Consider the following 23,066-nt stretch of genomic DNA (forward strand, 5'->3'; position numbering starts at 1 on the left):
AACAAGGAAAAAACGCCTCAGAACAGGAAACCCTAGTGAGGAGGACTGTGAAAAAAATACAAAAAATATACTTATATTATACTTTAAACCTACATAATGTACAAATTTTGCTATTGATATTAATAAAAAAAAAAAAAAAAAAGGGAGATGGACTATGAATCATTATTAGTATGAAGCCTTGCGCATAGTGGTATTGCCAACATCGTTGACACATACTACTGCAAATCACATCTATATACAGTGACGCACCCCGCCTTTTATTTCTACGTAAACATCAAACGCTTAACTTCCTTAGACTACTGCTCTGACAGTCTGCGCAGTTTGGTAATAGTTCGGCGACAATTGAATGCTTCTATGCCATATCTCCATTTGGTTCTATTTTCTATGATTGAGATCAATGTTGACTGCTTTCTCTATGGTAAAATTCGGCCTTTTTAATGTTTTTATTGCTGGGCTATCCCTTGTCTGCATTCCTATCTGATTCTGCCCAAAATATGACTGAAAAAAATCACACTGTGCTGAAGATTTCTCCTGTGAATAATGCTTTACAAAACAAGATTATTTTATTGAATAACGTCACACTAAAAGTCTTAAATCTATCTTTATTTACGCTTTTATATTTTATACATTAATAATTAGAAGAATTTTGGTAGTGTCCTTCGTCTTTTCGATTTTTCTTTATATGTATATGCTTATGGTGCATTCCTGCCTCATGTGCCTCTGTGATTTATTTCATAGAATCTATGAAATAGATCAGTGAGAACAGAACCCAATATATTTCAACTTTCATTCCATTCCGTATAGAAGCAAGTATTAGCGAAGTATAAGTGAATATGCACAACAATCCCTTTTCACTTTCAAACAAAAGTATTAGCGAAGTATAAATGAATATGTACAACAATCCCTTTTCAATTTCAAGCAATTCGTTCTATGAAATAGATCAGGAGGAATTTTAGCTTTAAGGTTTAGTTAATTCAATTAACTTACTAATCAACGCATTTTCTATTATACACAACTGATAAACGACCATACATAAATGGTTTTAAATTATTTCATAAATTTAAAACGCCTTTATTATAAAAAGGATTAATGTTTATGTTTCAAAAAGGTTTGTAAACTTCATTTATGAAAGACTAATAATATGGTATAGTAGCAGTCCTGGATTTGTCAATAGGCCTTATAGGCCGCGGCCTAAGGGCGGCAGAGTTCAGGGGGCGGCACTCGCTCGCTTTGGTAAGCCGTGTATGCGATTATAAACAAAAAAAGTCCCCGTGGATAGACAGAGTTTTATAACTAATAGACGATAAATATCATTTTTTAAAGGCGCTAATTCCTAGTACTTTAGTTAGATAGTTACTTATATTTATGCTACTGCCCGGGCGGCAAGGTGGCGGCGGATCGGGGGCGGGTGATGTGATGATCAGTCACCCCCGCTACCCTTGCGCACAGAAACAAATTATTCTGGAGAAAGGAGTTTTTCCTGTTTAAAGCGTGTGAAAAATTACCAATGGTCTTCACTGTCGCAAGAAAAACTTAACTCTTTGGCTCTTCTGAGCATTGAAGCAGACTTAATGAATACTATAAGCTATGAAGATATTATAGATGATTTTGTCAATAAAAAAACCCGAAAAAAATTGTAATTCTTGTTATTAAATTTTACTAATTAAATTAAATTGTACTAATTCGTTTGTTTATTTTACTTTTGAATACCTACTTCCTACATTTGAATATTTATTTTGAAAATTGTGTGTCACCTAATGGCAGCCTAAAAGTGAGTGATTATGTTTTTTTAATTGTATTATTTTTTTTATGATAAATATTATCGGTGGCAATTTCCAAGAAGGGGGTAGGGGGCGGCACAAACGAAGTGGCCTATACTTGTGAAAAGTACAAATACGGCCCTGTATAGTAGGCATAAGTTAAAAGATTGCTAGACACATTCTCATGCAAATTCATCTCTGCGTGTGCATAGGTCATCTTTGGCCACTTTCCAATATAGACAAAACCAGTGATGATTAGCTCTTTCGAAGCTCGTTGAAGATTTGTACTTATGTTTTTTTTTTTAAAGACACATTCCTTGCTTTCGAGTAACCCGATACTACTCCTACTTCCGTAATGATAAGTGGAAAATTTTGCTTGTGCAATGATGGTGAATATGAATAGAAGAAAATTGCAGCAATGAAAAAATATTTCTTTTTAGTTATTTCACGCATTATTTAGTCACCAAACATAATAATTTCGGTTGTCTGTGATGTGAGTTGGTTAATTTGAACTGATTGTGTTTACCAATATTCAGAAAAACGGTTAAGTAGATTCCTACCTATAACATAATATTTTAACAGTAATTTATTTTAATTGTATTTTTCTAAATTTAAATTATAATAATCCCGTGCCGCGCTTGTAAAACTATAAAAATAGTATTATATTAGCACCCCTTAACAGAGTGCTAGATACTATCAGTATTGCCTGGTGAGAGAATACCATTCAAATGGTGAAAATGCTTGAAATAGCTTTAGCTGTGTTTAGTGACCAAACCTCAATGTTTCTATTTTTCCTTTCTTTCCTCCGTTACTTCTAACCTTACAACATTGCTCAACAAGGGATGCCTTAGTCCTCCTGGCTTCGGAAGATTTGAATTATTATGTGGTATCCACATAAAACAAACAAAATTATTATATTGTGAAGTTACTTACGAATTTCCAAAATAACATATTTATGTATTATTTTTAGTTTTTTTAATTGCTACTAAATGTTTTTTTATACTTTTTTCTATTTTTAACTCAATAAAAAAATAATTTGCACTAACCGTATTTTTCAACTATGCAGGTTCAAGTGTCCCCCAATACCACAGATAATCGACACAACTCTTTACTGTTAATTTGTGACTCCATTCGCCGTTGACCGATGAAATAAGTTGTTTGGGACTAAACAAACTATAGTCATTGAAATCAGTCAATAATAATAAGTATAATATTATGCTGATGAAAAAAATATCAGGGATAATCAACTGTGGTGAATATGCCTAGGACACCACACTGTGTCTATGCAGAATTATCTCTAAATAGTATAAAAGAAAGTCGCTATCCGCGTCTGTCTGTTTGTGTTTAGTTCTTCTAAACTACGCCACGGATTTTGATAGGGTTTTCAAAAAATCAAAAAGAAATCATTTAGAGAATTTCTTCAGGAAGGTTTATATATTATATAATACATGCATATTATATTTATAGAAAGTAGAGAAAAGTCGTCGTTTATTAAAAAAGGGCGCTTGCATTGCTAACACCGGCTAAACGTTATGAGATCATCGCAACCTCAACACTTTACCCCCAAACTATTCATAAGTTCCCGAGCAAAGCCGGGTACTCGTCAGCTGGTTAATAATAAAGTAAAAACATCGGAAAGAACAAATAACCCAGAATGGCTAAGCTATAGCAATATTAATTTTGGATAGCTTTGTTTCTGTTCTAGATTAACGCAACTATTTTCCGAAAACTTAATTTCTATCTTGAGTAATGTAGCTTTGTGCCAAAAATTACACAAGTCCACATTTTGCTATTAGAAAAATGGTTGTCGAATCTCAGAGGAAGCCGTTAAGGCCCCGTAGTAAGCGTTTAAAAATGGTTTTAAAGGGATATATGCAAATAAGAATTGGCACTCGCATTTAAAGATACACTGTGAATTTTTTCATGTCTATAACATATTAAATAACAGAAAAAAACGTGTTTTTAATAATTTTCGGAGTTTACTTTGGGATGTTTTTCTATCGAGGGAATTTTATATAATTAACGTTTCGGAATAACAAATGCATAGATATTACGAGTATCTTCAAAAATAATTTTTTTTTGGAACTTTAAAACTTATAGAGTTAACGTGAAACTTGTTATAAATCGGTAGAAATTGGGTATGTTGGGGCTTATGTAATACTTACAATGTGTTTCAATATACGCGCGGTGTCTTTTTTTTATTTGAGCTAAAATAATTCAAGTTAAGGAATTTAATAGGTCATATTTGAAAAAAAATCGTTCGCTAGGGGGTTAAATTAAGCTGTTTATTTTTTTTTAATTTGTTGAAGCCTAGACCCGGCTTCCAAAAGTTATTTTTAACCCCTTTGTCGCCAAAAAAGGAAAAGAAAGTTTAAAAAAATCAAAGTTCTCAGATCGAAAAACAATGTTTCTCTGTATGCATAGTACGCTTTCCTCAATTTCCCGTTTGTACTATGAGTTTTCGAACACCGTGTATATTAAAAGAGTCTGTGTTGCGAGCGATGCGGATTTGATTTTTATACTAATCTCTAGTTTTATACCGAGATAGATGAAATTTTTGCACAATCGACCTTCAAAACAAGAGGAAGGTCACTGTCTACATACATTTTCGAAAAACCAACCCTATCCTCTTTTGGGTTCCATGATATTTCATCAAAATGAAAATTCAACACAGCTTTAAAAGGTGATATAGAGTCATTAGAAGTGATGAAACAAAAACTAGGTTTAATAGTTACCTACATAACGTATTTAACCTAGTTTTTGTTTCATCACTTTTCACGACTTTATATCACTTTTTGTAGGTATGTTGAATTGTCATTTTGATGACATACCCGGTGACCCTCTTTTGCCATCCCTTTTCCCGCTCCTTGGAGCAAAATTTTGATAATTCTTGATGAAATGTTGCACACTTGACCCTCAAGACGAGAGGAAAATAACTGTCTTACGTTATGTGAGGTGGAAATAAATGGAGGAGTACCTGGAATAAAGGACGGCGAAACTCCGGTGTTGTCGGACCCATGGTAACGACTGAAAACGGCACGACCCTCCCGACCGAATGAGACCCCTCACAGTTTCCTACCTCCTCCACACAGGATGTACCGGAGCTTCAAAACTGCACTGTCTGTTTTGCTGCACCCTGTATTTGGGGTATTCCACTCTCCAGCGAAAATTCTTTTAAATTGTAAAGATATTTATTTCTTGTCTTCTGTACCCAGAGTCATAACTCTCACCTCTCGCGGAACTCATATAATTGACGAAAGCTCAATAAATAATTTATTTGCCCTGCAATTCATACCGTAATCCGGCGAGACTTTCGCATCTTACATGTTGGCAATTCTCTCATTTATCACTTTAATCGCGCGGCAGCTGGCGGGGTTTTAATTGGAGACCCCTGGCTGAGATGGACCCACACACTTTCTCGGACAATAACTCCGTTATGGGCACACACACATTATGTCCGCAGATTTGGACAATGAGCCTCTTGCATGACTTTTTAAACTAACTTTATAATATTTATGTAGGTAAATAGATTTTCTGCTGAGAACACAGAAATGCTATAAAAATATTTTTCTTTTGTTTTATCTTACCTGCCTGGAGCCAGTGGGACTATGACATCTCACATTGAGATATGTTGTGATACTGATCTGAATGGGGAGGGGAAGGAGATGAGGAAGAGGAAGGTTAGGAACTATCAGGTCAACCAAAATGGCTCAAGTTATTCATGCAACGTTTCTATTTTGAATGGTGATCTTTCATCTTAGCGAGATTATCTACCACTCTGTTTCTAGCATATACCCGTGAAAAATCACGGGATATTATAATTCTAAATTTAAATAATTTTCTATTATGATATTATACAGGGTGTCCGGTGGTAAAGTGCGCTAACTTCGGTGGGTGATTCTACACGATAGTACAAGTAAAAAAAGATAAATAACTTTTTCAAAATACAATCATTAATAAATCAATTCTTACCACCCCTACCTTATCTCGCCTCGCAACCCTTCCCAACTGGGTAAAGATATAGTTCCCCTTACTTTACATTATACAGGGTGTATCGGCACGTACCCGACAAACTTTAACCAGCTATTCCTTTGCATATTTGGAGTAAAAAATCTTATGTGCACTTTGCTGTCCGGTAACGTTTTTTTTTAATAAAAAATTTATTATTCATATTTTCACCACATGTCACCACTGTTTTATTCTTTGTCAAAGTTTGAAAACCCATCTGGCAAATATTTTATTCGAATTCCGTTGAATAATGCACGTGTGTACCTATATTGGCGCACTTTTACAAGCACAGCGAAATGGCACGGCACCATTCGTCTCATTTTTACTATTATTATTTAGTGTGTGCGAAAGAGCGAAGACGCTTTTTGACATACTTGCTTACAACAGCTGTTGAACACGAAACGCAATGCCAATGACAGTGATGTAGTGTGAAAATTTTATTTTTTTTGTTTTTAATTGAAAAAAAAATGCTACCGGACAGCAAAGTGCCCATAACATTTTTTACTCCAAATGTGCTAAGGAATAGCTGGTTAAAGTTTGTCGGGTTAGTGCCGATACACCCTGTAGAGACAGGGGTGCTCTTGCGAGAAGTCACATAAAAAATTTAAAATCGCCCATCTAGGCGTAAAAAAAACTCCACTTGATGCAGACTTTCGCTATCGCCTGCAGTTTTTAAGCCTTCACGTCCTGCTACGAATAATATTTGGATGATTTGTAGAGCGCCGTTTTTGTGCAAAATTACCTCAAGGGCGCTACACAATCTATCCACCATTTCCTCAGTGGAGTGCTCTGTCATTAGGCTGTTAATACTGTGTCCCTTAAAAATTCTTCGTATACTAAATAAAAACAATAAATGATCATGCAAGTAGCTCTTTGGAGTCTTTGACATTCTGTCAGCGTAAAAATCTTTCAACAAAAATGTTTAGTATGCAATACGTTCAAACGTGCATCACACGTACTGTAGTGTACGTCACGTAACAATACAACACGTATAGATTAGTTAAATCATATTATACTATCGTTGTTTTGCTTTTCATCACGACTAGTGATGCGTGCTCATGGCCAAGTTCGGCAAGAGATAATCGCCCATTATTTTGTTTTCAATCCGCGCACGCTGTCTTCGTCTTCGGCTATACTGTCAACCGATAAATTGTTCGCCTTCTGTTCAGTTATTAATTTCATTCCGTGGGTGATGCACTAATGCCGCCCACGATTCGTTTGTGTCGTCAGTTAAATTAAACTGGTTTTGATCAGTTTTGAACTGAAGTTTCTGTGAAGTTTAAAGATGCCAGTTAAATTTTGGATATGTTACAAAAAGCTGAAATGCCAAGGTAAAAATACCCTTATTCCCAAGCGTAAAACAAGACAGACTGCTCTCTGTAATGTTCCAAAGTCTGCTAATAATTATTTCTAAAATTCGCCAACTCAAAGACTACACAGAATAGGTAATAATGATAGTTCAATCGATGTTTACCGCCACCACTAATAAATGATTGTTGAAAACAAATTTGCTTTACAACAAACCGTTCTTGTGTATGCTTGTACTTATCTGGCATTATAAAGGTTAGCTAAATACTAACATGCTTACCAATAAATATTCCATATTTATTTTACCAACATCAACAATGTTACTAAATATTGTTCCGCTTCTACTTTCACGGTACTTTAAATAACTATCTTATTATTATATTTATTCATTAAACAACTATTACTTGAATGTACTACAACTCTCAACGATAACTAGTATTGTACTCGCTATATTGTCCGTACTCCGCCTTTATTATTGTACCCCTGATCGGCTTACATTAGACATTGTATACATGTAAAAGCCTTAATGGCGTGAATAAATAAATAACTCGAACCACATCTGTTAGGGGTTTCATTTTATTGATTTGACGTTTATTATGTGAATACCGCACAAGAGTTCCAACTGCTCCCAACTTTCGGAGCTAGAAGAACTTTGCGATCCCAAATTGGGGTTATGTTGTAAGGCTGAAATGAGTCGAGAAGGGAAGTGGATGATGAAAAGTAAGGTTGATAAGAATCTGTGGTAAATATTTACTTAACGCCACACATTTATGGTGCTGCCAGACGCAAAGCTCACATAAAAAGTTAATGTACAGCGCATCATCTTTTCTACCGACACACGACGCTATCAAATATTTCTTCCTATGGTAGGAGAGGGGGTCAGTTGAATTCGAGAGCGGCCGAGGAACATAATTTCATCTGTCAAAGTGACAACTTTACTTACTGACAGCTTGAGCACGTTTTCGAAATGGATGATACTTGTCGCCTATTGCTGGATCTGTTGGACAGCTCATCCTCAGATGATGATGCCGCCAACTATATAATTATAAATGCTATTTATAAACTTTTTAGATTTTAAACAATCTGCGCATAAATAGCGCATTTTCACATAACCTGACATAACCTCTCCGTCGAATCAGGAAATTCGCAGTTCGCACGCCGATCGATGAAAGCGACATATAATAAATTATTGTAAAATAAACTTTCGTCCAAGCCGTCCAACTTTTATCAAAAAACCGAATGATATTACCATATAAACATACTGAGATTAAAAATATGATTAACTTTGAAAGGGCGAAAATTTGTTTACTTCAAATTCAAATATTGATTATATTTATATTTTAAATATATGTTAAGTATGTTTGCCAAATAAAGTTTTTTTTTATGTTTCTAAATGTACTAGCACACATGAGACGATATGAGCTAACATAATAAATAAGAAATGCATTATTAGGCTGCTTATGTCATGGCTGTCAAAGGGAACACGGAACTTAGTTGGTAGCTCCGTAATTAAAATGACCCCCTCTCCTTTTTACGGCGGAGAGGGGGACGCATAACTTTTCAAATATCGCGTCGGGAGCGGTTACGTAAAATAAATTTGGTTAGCGAAGTTCAGAACCACACTTATAGCGCGTTATCTTTTTACGTGTGTCGGGTCTGTATGGGATTGTATGGCGAGCGCTATTGTGCTTTATATTATCTGTTGATGTGAGCTTTGCGTGTGGCAGCACCCTTAAAACTAGATTAGTGAAATTTCACTTCGTTTCAACAACTATTTACATGCACAAAATAGGTTATTAGGTTCTTAATTTGGGTTAATTATGTAATTTATGCGTATTTAGATTGAAAAGAAACTTCGCAAACGTCAATCCATATGTTTTTTTAAATTTCGAACATTCAAAAACCTGACGTAAAAATAGCTGTAAATTGTGCCTTTTAAAAGTGCTGCAGTTATGTAAATATATGGTTCTTCTCCCTGGACTTTAGATCTGATCACCAAACACAGCTTAACCCATTTCAAGCAATGTTTAGTTTCTGAATAATGGTCGTTCAACAGAGCGATACTGGGAGAATCTCCGTAATGCATTCTTATGTTAGTTTTTAAATCAAAATTAATTATTATGACGTAGTGTTGTGTATCTACAATATTATTGAATGCACGAATAATTGCAGGCGGAAGAACTGCAGCGTTAACTATTTGAAAGTAGTTTGCACCCAGCGGCAATAATTTATTCCGCACGTTATTAATTAATTCATTGGAAACAAATCACGAAGTCTTCGTGTAAATTGTTTTTTTTACAAGAAAGATTACTAAGCGAAATTTACCGTAATCTTCGACTTTGAATAATATTAACATGTCGAAAGTGGCACTCGAAACAGATTAGTATATCGATTAATAATATTCATTTAGGTATGTTGTCATAAACATGTTGTGTCGTTGCATTCTTAATTAGATCATGTTTATTTTTGAATTTATTTCAAATAGTGATTGGGCTACCTAATAAGGAAATCCATTTCGAAATACATGTCGATTAAATTTCATTCGATTAATTAATTAATATATTGTTTCGAAATATGGTGTCCGGAAACTAGTGGCACAAATGGGTGAATCTACTCAAATCTGGAGTCGATTCTGTGATAGGTATAACTTTTTTTTATACTAACTTTCGTTTTCGAGTAAATGGTGTCCGAAGTTGAAATTTTTAGGTCAAATTTGAAAACAAAAAATCGGTCGCTACGGGGTACGAGCTATTTATTGTCTTTTAAAATGCGTCAGACGTTAAACTTTATGTGCCGAAAAATGAGAGTTTTTTTGGGTTCACACAAAGAATAACACAAGAAATGTTTTGTGGTCGTGTTTCATGGTCCAAATATTTACCTAATCAAGGCTTAAATTTCCAAAGCAAAATTGTGTTTACGTAATTCAAATGGGGTGGAGATCTACAGTGTCAGGCGAGCGCTGGGCTATTGGGCTAAATGGAACGTATGATTCCATTCAAATTTATATGGAAGGCACCTCCGATTTTCTTCTTAATTCTATGGATTCACCAGTTTATCGTTTGTACCGCTAGTTACCGAACAAGAAGTATTCTTGTACTAGTCCCACATCATCGTTCTAGTATCTTTGGTCTTTTTCGTTTTCAAAACAGACGTGTTAGAAGGAAGATGACAACTATCAATGACGTGCTTACAAACTCTCTCTCTGGGAATCTAGAATTTTACATATTAGTTTAAATATATCAATTTAAACTTCGAAGTAAATATCTCCCTTTGGTTTTTTTTAGCTCCGAGGGGGAGCAAACTAATTTTAAAATAGCCGCTCCTTTGCACGATTAATTCTATTAATAACGTGTTTCGATTACATATGCCCAACACTATTTCCGAATCGTTTTTGTTTTTTGTATTCAAATGGTATCTACAGATCTTAGAAGGTACAGAAATGTGTCGCCAGGGGCGTCGCTACTATGCCTGTAACTGTGGGGTTACTATATACCATTACTAGTCCAAAATAAATCTCCGAATGGATTTATTTGGTTCAGTATATCAGATAGTAGGTATTAAAACTTGAAATTAAAATTGAGGAAAATAAAAATAAATTCACACACAAAATTACAAAATGGATTAAAGAACAAAAAGACAATATTACCAAAATGTCATAGCATAAAATAAAAATAAAACCTACACGTAACACACAAAACCAATATAAACACACATCACTCACAAACACACAAGATCATATTTTAAATGTATTCTTTTCTCTTTAAATGTATTATGTACATTATATTTTCACATTATAAAATGAAGGCCGCAGTACGGGCAAGCCACCCAGTGAGGCCAACATTACTGGAAAACTTTGAAATGTTAAAAATATTGTACCAAAAAAAAAAAAAAAAATAGTCCGACCAAATTAAAATTCTTCGACTGCTCTATGAACAATGCTTTTATTGTCCATCATTTGAGTGATATGCGTTAGTAAATCCTTGTCTATTTACTTGTGGTCTATTACAGCTTCCGCTATTAAATGTTCGTTTATTTTGAATCACATCTGATAATTGATACCACCACTTATACATAGGTACTTTGGAGAAAAATGACTAATTTTGAGTAAGTATTGCTAATTTATTAAGAATCTCTTCAAATCATTCCTAATCCGGTTTAAAACGGGATTGCAGGCCCTTAAAGAATGAAATGATAAGTTTCCTAATAAACTTTTAGTAAAATACGAATGTATTATCACGATGTCGGAACGCGTGTTAATAAAAATCCTAATATTTTCGCATTTCGTCATTGTATATTATCAAGGCAAACGCATATGCATGAACACGTGTTCCGACATACTGGGAATTTAATAAAAGTTTATCAGGAAACGGCCTGCAACCCAGTCTTTAACCGGATTACCAATAATTTTAAGAGATTTTTAATAAACTAACAATACTCAATTTTCTCCGTGTATCTTTGCACTATTTAAGAATACCCTGAAAAAACTGTTTTTTATGTAATAATCCGAAAATATTTTACGTCCTTCTACAGGGTTTTCCAATAAGAGGTGTTTTTTTGATATTCAATCGTAAAAGATCAATGGTTTCGTTGCTTGTGTGGCACGTAGCGCCGTCTTGTTGAAAGTAAACGTTGTCCAGATCAATACCATCCAATTCCGGCCATAAAAAATCATTAATCATCTCTCGATAGCGCAATCCATTCACCGTAACTGTTGCTCCAGCCTCATTTTCGAAAAAGGTAAGGTCCAATGACTCCGCCGGACCATAAACCGCACCAAACAGTCACACGTTGAGGATAAAGAGGCTTTTCAACAATAACTCTTGGGTTTTCCGAGCCCCAGATGCGACAATTTTGCTTGTTGACGAAGCCACCGAGGTGGAAATGGGCCTCATCACTCAAGATGATTTGCATTTGATTCACTCAAGTGAATTTTAATATTTTCAATGCGTTGTTGAAGCGTGTATCGTTCCATTTTTATTAACGGCGTAGTTTCTACTTGTCAAATGTCAAAAAATGACAGCTTCAAAAGTAACATCTACCGAAATAGCGGGCTATTCAAAATAACACCTCTTAATGGAAAACCTTGTATCATCATTATAAGCGAAAAATGTTCCTTGTGCAATGATGGACGACTTTTCTAGAAGAGGAATTGCATCCACGTGAGAAACCAACTCATTTTTTACTCAGCTCTTAACCCGTTATTGAACTTAACAATTGCGAATACTTAACTTAATAATTGTAATTCGCACAACCTAGAAAATATATCCCAATCTAAATGACTACCACTTGAATTGTGTTTAAATGTTATAAAAGACGTAGTACTTTTCGAAATATAGAAACAAACTTTTTTAATTCGGCAATGTTACCCCCTCGGCGGGCAAAGAACGCGGTTTTTACAGTAGGTAAGTACCTACTTACAAAATATACTACCCCATTGTAGTTACGTCGGCAGTTATAATGGGCAATCACTAATTAAAGAAGGGTTGCAACGGAGCTCTTAGCAGCAGACAATACTTAGGACGGGTTGTTTCGGAGAATTTGAACAATTCTTCAAATTTCAAAGACGACTTTCGTATTCTGTGAAAGATTTTATCAAGTTCTGTTATTATTTCAGTTTTGTCAAGCAACTAGCCTATAATGATATAATAACAGAACTTGAATAGGACTTTCACACAACCCGAAAATGAACGTTAAAATTTGATGAATTGTTAAAATTCTACTAAACAACCCCACAAATTCCCCACAAGTTCCTTTACCTCCTAAATGAAACAAAAATCTATTGAATATTTTCGGATTTAATCTTCCGTTCGGGCTTTAATTTTTTTTTTAATTTTCTGTACAAAAAAAGGGTATATAGTACGTTCTCACAAATATTATTTTTAAATATGAAATGCCCAGAATCCCAGCATTTTTTCCACAAAAAGGTTCCAATTTTTGAAAAATATCAGACATTCCCCGCAATTTGGGAATTCCCCACTAATTGGCAACCCTAAACCTAATGCTCATACTACCCATTGTAGTGATGCTGGAGACCAAGATAATTAAATAATGGATTAATAAAAAACTACTTAGACACCGGAAGCTCCACCCGCATTGTTATTTGATAATTAGAAACTGTCGCTGATGATTACATACCATTCATAGCTTCCGTCTTTATAGGAAATAAACACACATACATATTAGCAGTAGCTGACCAGTTAGTAGCTGAATTGACAAATGCGTCGGGTTCGCACCCATGCATCCTGAGCGTAGGTTCAAATAATGATTGGAGTATTTTTTTTTTAAATCAGGTAATAATACGTTATCCGAAAATAAATTTAGACTCGCAAAAATGTTATTTTAAGTTTTTTGTTTCATACTTCAACTTCCTAATAAAAATAACACAAGCAAGGCTCTCTTTGAAATTATATTACAGTAATTTTAAATCTGCTGGAGACATTCATTCTAGTGGGTTACTAATTTCGCTTGCATTGAGCGCCGCTTTCAATTTAAGTCAATTAGGCATTTCCCTTGCTATAATAATTATGGTCAAAGGCGACACTGTGGTGTAATTCATAATGGTTGTATACAACTTGCCTCTAGATTCGTATGCAGAAATAATGATTTTCACCCAAGTGAGTAACGACATTAATTTTCTGATAAACGTCACTACGCATTCATTATATTTTTGTGCATTTGGGGAGTAAGAGAGGACTCCGGGCGGGTGTTTCAAATTTGTACGATTTTTTTCCGGTACTATCGATGTGCACCAATACATTCCAACTTGTCCTATTTAAGGGTAAGGCGGGCAACAGATAGCTACGCACGGTTACGTTTCTCATGTGGCTATAGCAACAACACGCTACGCACGGCTGCGTGCGTATGTGTCGTCATAGGCACACGCGTGGGCTGCCGGCCCAGCGAAGCTTGCGGGGGCCACGGCAGGCACATTTCTCACACCGCTCCCGCCTTTCCTATTTAAGCGCTTGAACGATTTTTTATTTTTTTTTATTTGATAAAGCATCCTGAAAATGGGCGGTTTTGTCGCGTTGCTCAGCTAGCATTGTATGACTACATCACTGTATCAAACCACGTAGCTTCCGTGTCAATCGTGGCCGTGGACTTCGTGCGCAGCTATCGGTGGACCGCTTAAATGTAACGTACATTATAATCTACGCGTTCGCAGATGGCGTAAATTTAATTGTTTTATGAAAATTTACGCCATTTATGAACCCGTAAAATGCCATTAAAATGATTTGCCTCTATTTATACGGAGAAAAATGAGTATAGCTGATTTATTAAAATCCTGTTAAAAACGTGATGGCAGGCCATTTACTAATAAAATATTAGTGCATTCAGAATATATCGTTTTTTCTCTATGTACTTATTTGTCTATACTTTTCTATTTTTAAACGAGTTAATTTTCATTATCCCGAGGAAGAAGCCATTGGCTTTGAAACATTTTTTTTATTCTAGCAGATATGATGAATCAACAAGATTGTTCACGATTCTGTAAAAGAAAAAGGCATTAGAAATGTTTCTGCGTTTATATAAAGCGGTAGGGTCAAACCGATGATTACTAAAGCGATACGATAGGTGTTTAATAAATTTGGATTGGATATTCTCAATACGATCAATGTATGTTTGATATTGAGGATTCCAAATGACTGAGGAAAAACTCGAGTTGTGACCTTACATATGACATATATATCAGAATTAGTGTGTGTGCTATAGTGAAAGGCTTTGTAATGCGTATAATAAATCCCAATTGTTTATAAGCTTTTTCTAAAATATGTTCAATATGGTCCTATAACATTTTAGAATCCAGCAGTACTCCAAGATCTTTGATTGATTCTACTCGTTGTAGGGGAACATGGTTTGATTTGTAAGCATAATTAATCGGCTGTTTTTTACGTGTAAATGTAATAACGGTACACTTTTCTGTATTTAGATAAAGTTGATTGTTATTGCAATATTGTTTAATTTTGCTTACTTCTTCTTGTAACAGGTTGCAGTCATCTGTGGAGTCAATAAGTTAAAATAGGAAAGAAGAATGACTAATAACACGTTTTATGTCGTTTATATATAATGTAAACAAGAGAGGCCCTAAATGGGAACCTTGAGGTACCCCTGAGGGAATAGTTTTAATTTGTGACATGTAACCTTTTAAGGCAACAGCTTGACTTCTATTTTTAACAAAAGAAGAGAACCATCTCAGAAGATTTCCACATACACCGATTTTCAAGAGCTTATTTAATAGTACGTCGTGATTTACTTTGTCAAATGCCTTTGAAAAATCTGTGTAAATGGAATCAACCTTTTTCCCACTATCCATAGAGTTGAGTACATAATCAGTAAACTGTCCTAGATTTGATTCAACAGATCTGCCTTTGAAAAAAACCATGTTAGTGGGGGCTAGTAATAGTATTTTTGCAAAAGTTAAAAAGTTGGTCATACACGATTTTTTTCCATGATTTTACTTAAGATACATAGTTTAGAGATAGGTCTATAATTTTCAATATTATGTTTATCCCCTTTTTTAAAAAACAGGTGTTACAAATGCTTTTTTCCAAATACTACGAAATACACCCTCTTTAAAAGATATTTTAAAAAGCAGTGTTACAAGAGTAACTAGTTTTTCAGCACAATTAACAATGAAAACTGGGTCTAATTTATCACAACCTGCACTCTTTTTCGTATCAATGTTTTGAAGTGTTTTAATACTAAAGGTGCGGTTAAATCAATTGCATTGAAATTAATTGTATTCATGGTATTATCATTAATTATTTCGATATTATTAAAGGAAGTATTACTAGTAGTTTTATCAGGAATAAAGACAGATTGGTAATAATCATTAAAAAGATTGCAAATTCGCTGACCATCACTTGAGGAAACGTTTTTGCGATACATGTTATCGGGTACTTCAGAAGATGATTATTATTAGTTAAACGTGTTGTATACAATGCATTTAATTTTCATATGATATAGATATCGCTCCACACTATCAGCTCCCGCTCTGCAGCCGTCCATTGCACATGCTGCTCTATGCATTTAATAACAGTGTGATGCATTCCAGGGAAACGCAACTATTTTTACTCTGCGTAATTTTTAAAAATGTATTACTAAAAGTTAAGAACTAAATTGTAATGAGCGTGCGACTGAAGTCTTGTATGAGATAGACAGCATGAAAGCGAGACAACCACTGTTGTGGGTGTATAAAGGGTAGGTATGCGTAGGTTGTCCGGTGTCTCTTCATTATTTATTTTATATTGTATAAACAAACAAACATTGTTTTACAGTGATGAAATAATTTACAGATATTAAATATTTCAAGTTGGTACCTATGATATGTTTCCTTGCAGTATCTCATATGATTATATATGAGTGAGTGTGTATGTGTGTGTATATATATGTGTGTATATATATGTGTGTATATATATGTGTGTGTATGTGTGTGGATATGTATGTGTGTGTGTGGATATGTATCAGGGTGTGTGTGCGCGCGCATTGTACAGTTTATAATATCATTGACATAATATCTCTCACTGGGATCTCCCGTGCTGAGGATTTCATTTCCATACATATTTTTAAATTTAGTATTGTGAACAATATGAAGTTATTAAAAAATTATTATGTGGTGTTTTTTCTGATAAAATTACAAATACATATATTATATACGGTGTTTTTTAGTTCAGTTGAATAGTTTCGGCTTCAGTTTGTATTTGGTGTCGGTATATTTCTGACCACCCTATATTTTTTATTTGAAATTTAAATATTTTGATATTATGGTGGTTTTTGATAGTGGGATTTTGTTTTAGAGTTTAATTGAATGCCGCCATCAAAAGTTTTTGGTAAGCTCCTCTTAGTAAATAGGTAGCAATTATTAGTTTTTTTTATTGAATTTCATTCGGCAAACTGGGTGTAGTTTTAGTTGGTACTTGATACTAGTTATTACATATTTTGTTTTTTTGTGAAAGAACACGCAATTAATTTTGCCGTAGGCTATCTGTAAATACGTTACGCACTCTCTTTCGTGTAATACTTCGGTTAATTTAAACTATGTTTAAATCGCTACAACACGTGTTATCAATAATAAGAAATCACTCATGTGTCGTGGGGTTACTGCCAAAAGTTGGTAACTTACAAAAACATGGTCTTATGTCGTATTCGGGGAAGTTGATGGAGAAAGGAAAGGCAAGTCTTTCCACTGATATCATAAGGATCAATTACGATAATGCTTCAGAGCACCTCCCATTGAAATTATGGTAGAGCAGACACAGAATTCCTACCTGACGTCTATGTTAAAAAATACTGCAATGAGATGTGATATCAACGTACTTATAGCTGTGTTGTCAATTTATAAATGAAATCATTCAACAAACTTTTTTATTATAACATAAAAAAACTTTAAAAGGCCACTTAAATATAGATACTAATTTCGGTTGTAGGTGCATGGGTGTGTGATTTGGATTTGTATTCCCGCGTAATGTGTAAAATTATTCAAGTTCAAAGAACTTTTAACTTTCAAAATTGGAACTGTCAAAGTATAAAAAATCAAATCAGACAAGCGATAAAGTAGGTAACACATTATTTCATTGATTAATAACTCTATTTGAAATATGTATTTCTTTTGTGTGCATGTTTGACAGATGTAAAATTCTCAAATTCTACAATTATAATATCCGGCGATTTTTCACTGGTCTTCGCTAGTAATACAATAATTTAACAAATATATGAAATTCGAAGAACTTTTAAATAAATCGACTGAAATAAGTTGTTATGTGTGTATTTTTTTCTTATTTCTTGTCCAATTAATAATTTGCCTCGGCCGTTCTCTACTGTCGCTTATTAGTTTCGTTATTGTACTACCCATAATTAACTATACGTATCGCCTACGATATAAATTCGCTTCGGAATGATTGCCAGTCGAATTGCCAAAAGAAATCAATAGTATTTATCATTATACAACTCACAGCTTTCTTCGCTAACGAGCGAATGTACGCGGCTTTATCATCACCGGTAACTTGAAGACTTACACGAATGACGAGCTGCGAGTAGGTTAAGATGAAATGTCTCCCACCTCTGACCGATAACAGACTGATGATGGGAATGGTTAAAAAATGATGGAGGATAAGTTACATTATTTAATTTTACCGCTTTTTGTAGTTCAACGACCGCGTAGATTTGAACAACATTGGTTGTTATCACCAACTATTTTAATCATTGGAGACAGCCAGGACCAACTTGGGTTCCAACCTGGGTTCCAACCTGGGTTCCTGGGTGTCAACCTGGGTTCAATTTCTGAATGCGACCGTATCTTTTTCTGAATTTTCTGTTCCCAATTTTCGTTTGAAAGTCACTAATATTGTCTTAAATATTACAATTTGAGGTTTTTACTCATTAAGTTATTTCAAAAATAAATAAACAATTTTATTCAACCTATCTTTATTTATTTATTAATTTATTAACGCACTTTTAGGGTAATAGTAAAAAGTATATATCAAAATAGTACATATTTATTATACATAACTAAACTGCCTCAGTAACAATCTTTTAAAGATCTCCACTGACTCAGTATAATTATTTCCCTCCATAAGTATTCTGGTCATTGAGGAATACATATGGTAGTTAGTACCAGACTTTCTACATTGAAATAAATTCTGATGTAGTATTACGTAGTGGAATCTGATAGCTTATCAATGCAAGCAGTTCTGGACTATCAGATGCAACATTTAGCATTTTTTTATAGAAATACTAAGTAAGTGCAAATCTCCGTCCGACAATTTAAGCATATTAAATTCATTTAAAGGTGTTGTAGTTTAACAAAATTACTGGAATACCACAGACATATGAAATATGTCTATGTGGAATACCCATTTTAAAACTTAGAAAACGTAAGAATTTATTTTGTATTCTCTCAATAGATGAATATTATGTGGATTCCAGACGGGAGAATTGTACTCAAGTTAACATCTAACAAAGGCAAATGTGAAATAGGATAAAGGTCGCGATTTTTTCAATAATCAGGAAATCATTTTTAGTCTGAAAGTGTACTGCCTGATGATGGACACTGCAATGCTGTGCCGTGTTGCGTTAACTCCTTCTTTAGCCGAAGTTTCTGACAGCATTGCAGTGTCCATCATCATCTGCCCTGATGATGGACACTGCAATGCTGTCCGAAACGTTGGCTAAAGAAGGAGTTAACGCAACACGACATAACACCCCGAAAACAAATAACACAAATTAAAATAACTAATTCATTAAAAAGCGTGTCCCTATTTTCTATACATTTACCAAAAGTGGTTATAAATAACAAAGGGTTTATTAGAAAACTAATATAATGACAATTTTTCCAACGTTTTCTATCTTTTTATACTCTCATCTATTTAGTCGCGCTCTTCACTTCTTCAATATCATCTGTAAACGCGGTAATGTGTTTGTAAATCTGTCGGAAGTGTAACCTTGTAAGCTGTTGTCAATACAGAGATTGGTCAGTCGTTGTTCTGCTCCCTTCTCTGATTCCGCTTATTCCGCTGGTTCCGTTCGCGTTCACCGCGTCGCCGCAATTGAACAAATCGGATATACGATACATTTACGCTTTGCATTAATTATTTTTTTATTGATCACATGTCGTGCCACTGTTCTCTCGTAAATCGTTGTTATTAATTATTACAATTCGCGGAATATCTCGCATTGCAGTTGAACAAAGATGAGATGATGTGACTGCAATGAAGTGCTTTTTTAAAGGTGTGTTGGTTTACTGTTTGATCTACAATTGTTTAGTTGAGTTTACTCTATTGTTGGAGGAAGTTGTTTAGTTGCGTTTACTCTCTTGTTGGAGATGTTAAGTTGCGTTTACTCTCTTGCAGGACATGATTACTTATTTATGTCATTTTACTCTTTTGTTCGAATTGTTTGAGTTGTGTGTTGTGTTTACTGTTTTATTTTTGGAGTTGTTTAGTCGTGTTTAATCTACTGCCGCAGTCGTTTGTTTACAGTTGTTGTGTCAGTGGAGTGTTGTTTGTGATTGTTGATATTTTGCTTCCGTTTTGTGTTCAATTTGTTAGATTGTCTCTTCGTATCTGGTTCAGTTCACCCATGTGCGGGTGGTGTCAAAGATTAATACTTAATCTGTATTCACGACCAAAATGATGCTTTTGTATAATATTCGCGTAGTCCTAATTAATACGTAAAATTATATTTGAAATGAATTTGATTCATTTTACACATTTTCCGGATATTCTTGACTGTAAGTTAAAATGATTACGATTTTATTATGTGTGTGTTCTAATAATGTAGGTAGCAATAATGTTTAAAAAAATAAGTTTATCTTTCTTTTGTCATATTGTTTTATATTTTCATATTCCACCTCGCATCAACCATTGTTTGAATATTGAACACTGTTAACAATTAACATCAAGTAATAACTTTTTTTCAGTAGGTGTATCAAATACTAGTCAACTCACTTTGAACAATAAATTACATACATGACGTTCAAAGTTCAACTCATTTTAACTTAAATTTAACAATAATTTGCTGTACAAATAATGTTATCGTCTGCCTTTTGGTATGGGTAAATAAGCCGTATTGAGTTTCCTCATTATTAAGCCAACTTTTCAAATTAAATAAAATGTTAGAATTTTGAACAGAACTTTTTGACGTTACAAATTTTATATTAAATGAAAAAAGACACTTTGTAATACACCGCTTTTTATATAAAAAGTTGTTTATTACAAAGTGTGTTTTTTCATTTAATATTGTATAATGTCAAACCCCAAAGTGTTTGCTTCCTTCGAAAATGTTACAAATTTTATTCAAAATGTTTGAATTTTGAACAGAAGTTGTGAACGTTACAAAATTTACTCAAAATGTTTGAATTTCGAAGAGAAGTTGTCGACGTTACAAATTTTAAAGAAGATGTTCCAATTTTGAACATTTAATAACGTTATAAATTATACAAAAGTTGTTGACTTTCCAAATTATACAAAATGCTCGAATTTCGAATATTTGATAACATTACAAAATGTTCGAATTTTGAAAAGTATCATTTATTGTTTTGTCTCATCAGATTCGGTTGTAAACTACAGATTGCAAAAGTCACATAATGAAGTAATTAATTCGTGTAAAAATAGCACGCATTATCATTTACTAAATGTTATTTAGTGTTAAACAAATTTGAACAGCATCATTTTTTGTAGGTGATGCTATCAGCTATCAGCTGTGATGTTGCTATAGGTAGGTACTTGTGGCTTTCGGCGTCTGCTAGAAGCCGGTTCTTTCCCGCGGAATGTGTTTTCTCTTTTGATCTGCATATTTTGAAAAGTGCACAACTCTGTCCACGGGCTCCAAGCACGAAATATCTCTGACCCATTCCGCCGTAGGAACGAGAGAACTGACCTTCGGAACTATAAACCTGTTGCGCACGGGAAAATAGGTTACTACAGCTTGACACACTCAACTTTGTAGTCGGTGACGTCTGAATTTGTGGATACATACAAATGTATGGATTTAACAAATAAGTCGTTAGTTCCTCCTTTGGCCGCCTGCAAAGATAAGTTTGTCAAGGTATACCTACTTTGAAGGACTCCGTAGCTAAATCAAGTGTACGCGGTCTAACTTATGTAAATTACGTTACGTTACCTACTAACTTAACCTAACTTATGTAAATTACGTTACATTCCTAACCTAACCTAACTTATGTAAATTACGTTGCTAACTGCAAATAGTTAGGTTTACCTTTGTTTTACAAACAGAAAACGCTGTACAAATTTCTTTACATCAGAGCTCACCGTTCGGGAGTGCTTTTTGCTTTTTCCAGAACAGATTTCTGCTTTATCGCTGCCAGTTTATGTATCATTGTATCTAAAATAAATATTAATCATTTTTGAACCAGTCTTTTGATGAAAAGATATTTAGACGTAATAATAATGTACCAATATTTTCTCTTTGTTGCTTTGAAACAATAGAGATTTTTAACTTGAAGATTACGAAACAAAGCAAGTTGAATTTGAACATATCGAATCAATATTTGAATTAATAATAATTGATTTTGTTGGATTTTAATCGATTATTTCGAATGAATATATATATCGCTGGTAGCAAGTAGTATGCCCACCGTTAGTCACGGTTACACAGGTTCGTGATAGATTGGCATAGCTTCTGAATAAAGCCTGTGACAGACCATGCTATATTTTCGTGACTTGGCCTATTTTAGTATATCGCTCATCATACATTCGCATTGGTAGTCTATGGCGAACGATATGCTGAAATTGACCAAGCCATGATGCGTATAGCGTAATGTGTCGTCTACCTAATGTTAACGTCAAATGCTACAATGTCAAAGAATTAAATAGATAAGGATATATTCGTTAATGTGGACATGATAATACTATCGTCAAATGCAAATAATTACATAGTGTCTGCGAATGTTAACATTTTAAATCTCATTTTTAAATTTCTAAACGTCACACCCATTTTATCAGCACTTGAACTCCCAGTTAACCTAAAATAATAACTCATTCTACACGGAGAAAAATGAGTATTGCTAATTTATTAAGAATCTCTTCCAATTATTCGTAATCCCGTTAAAAACTGGTTTGAAGGCAAAGTGCAAAGCGTTAGTTAAGTTTAGGTTAGTTTAAGCAAAGTGTTAGTTAACCCGGCTTCGCCCGAGTTTCATCGCTATTTTTTCTAAATCTTTTTAGGTTCATTAATTTGACACATAATGAAACAAAGAATCCGGCGCTTTCTTTAGAATTAACAAAGAAAGCGCTGGATTCCTTGTTTCATTGTGTGTCAAATTAATGTTCAATATTTAGGTAAATTAATTTGAAACAGAATGAAACAAAGAATCCCGCGCTCTCTTTAGACAGCGCCGAATTCTTCGTTTCATTATGTGTCAAAATTAATGTTCAGTATTTAGGTAGGTACATTATATTGCACATTAATTTGACACATAATGAAACAAAGAATTCAGCGCTTTCTTTGTTAAGGAGAAGCTTAATGCCAAAT

General features: G+C 34.1%; 1 protein-coding gene across 4 annotated transcripts in view; it reads left to right on the plus strand.

The window, feature by feature from the left end:
• The window catches only part of LOC149425491 (guanine nucleotide exchange factor DBS-like), a 232,003-nt gene that overhangs the window by 37,496 nt on the left and 171,441 nt on the right, over positions 1–23,066 (plus strand). Inside the window, exon 1 of one of the 4 annotated variants that reach the window (XM_089650695.1) lies at positions 6,979–7,099. The exons of 2 other annotated variants lie outside the window; for them this stretch is intronic. In XM_089650695.1, the coding sequence (XP_089506821.1) occupies positions 7,054–7,099 (46 nt within the window). In that variant the 5' untranslated portion in view covers positions 6,979–7,053. Of the gene's footprint in view, positions 1–6,978; positions 7,100–19,571; positions 19,803–23,066 lie in introns of those variants that run through there. One more of the 4 variants, XM_089650696.1, reaches the window with a different exon arrangement.

The sequence above is a fragment of the Hesperophylax consimilis genome, chromosome 3 (assembly GCF_061612785.1).
Source record: "Hesperophylax consimilis isolate HC1 chromosome 3, BYU_Hcon_1.0, whole genome shotgun sequence".
Classification (NCBI taxonomy): Eukaryota; Metazoa; Arthropoda; class Insecta; order Trichoptera; family Limnephilidae; genus Hesperophylax; species Hesperophylax consimilis.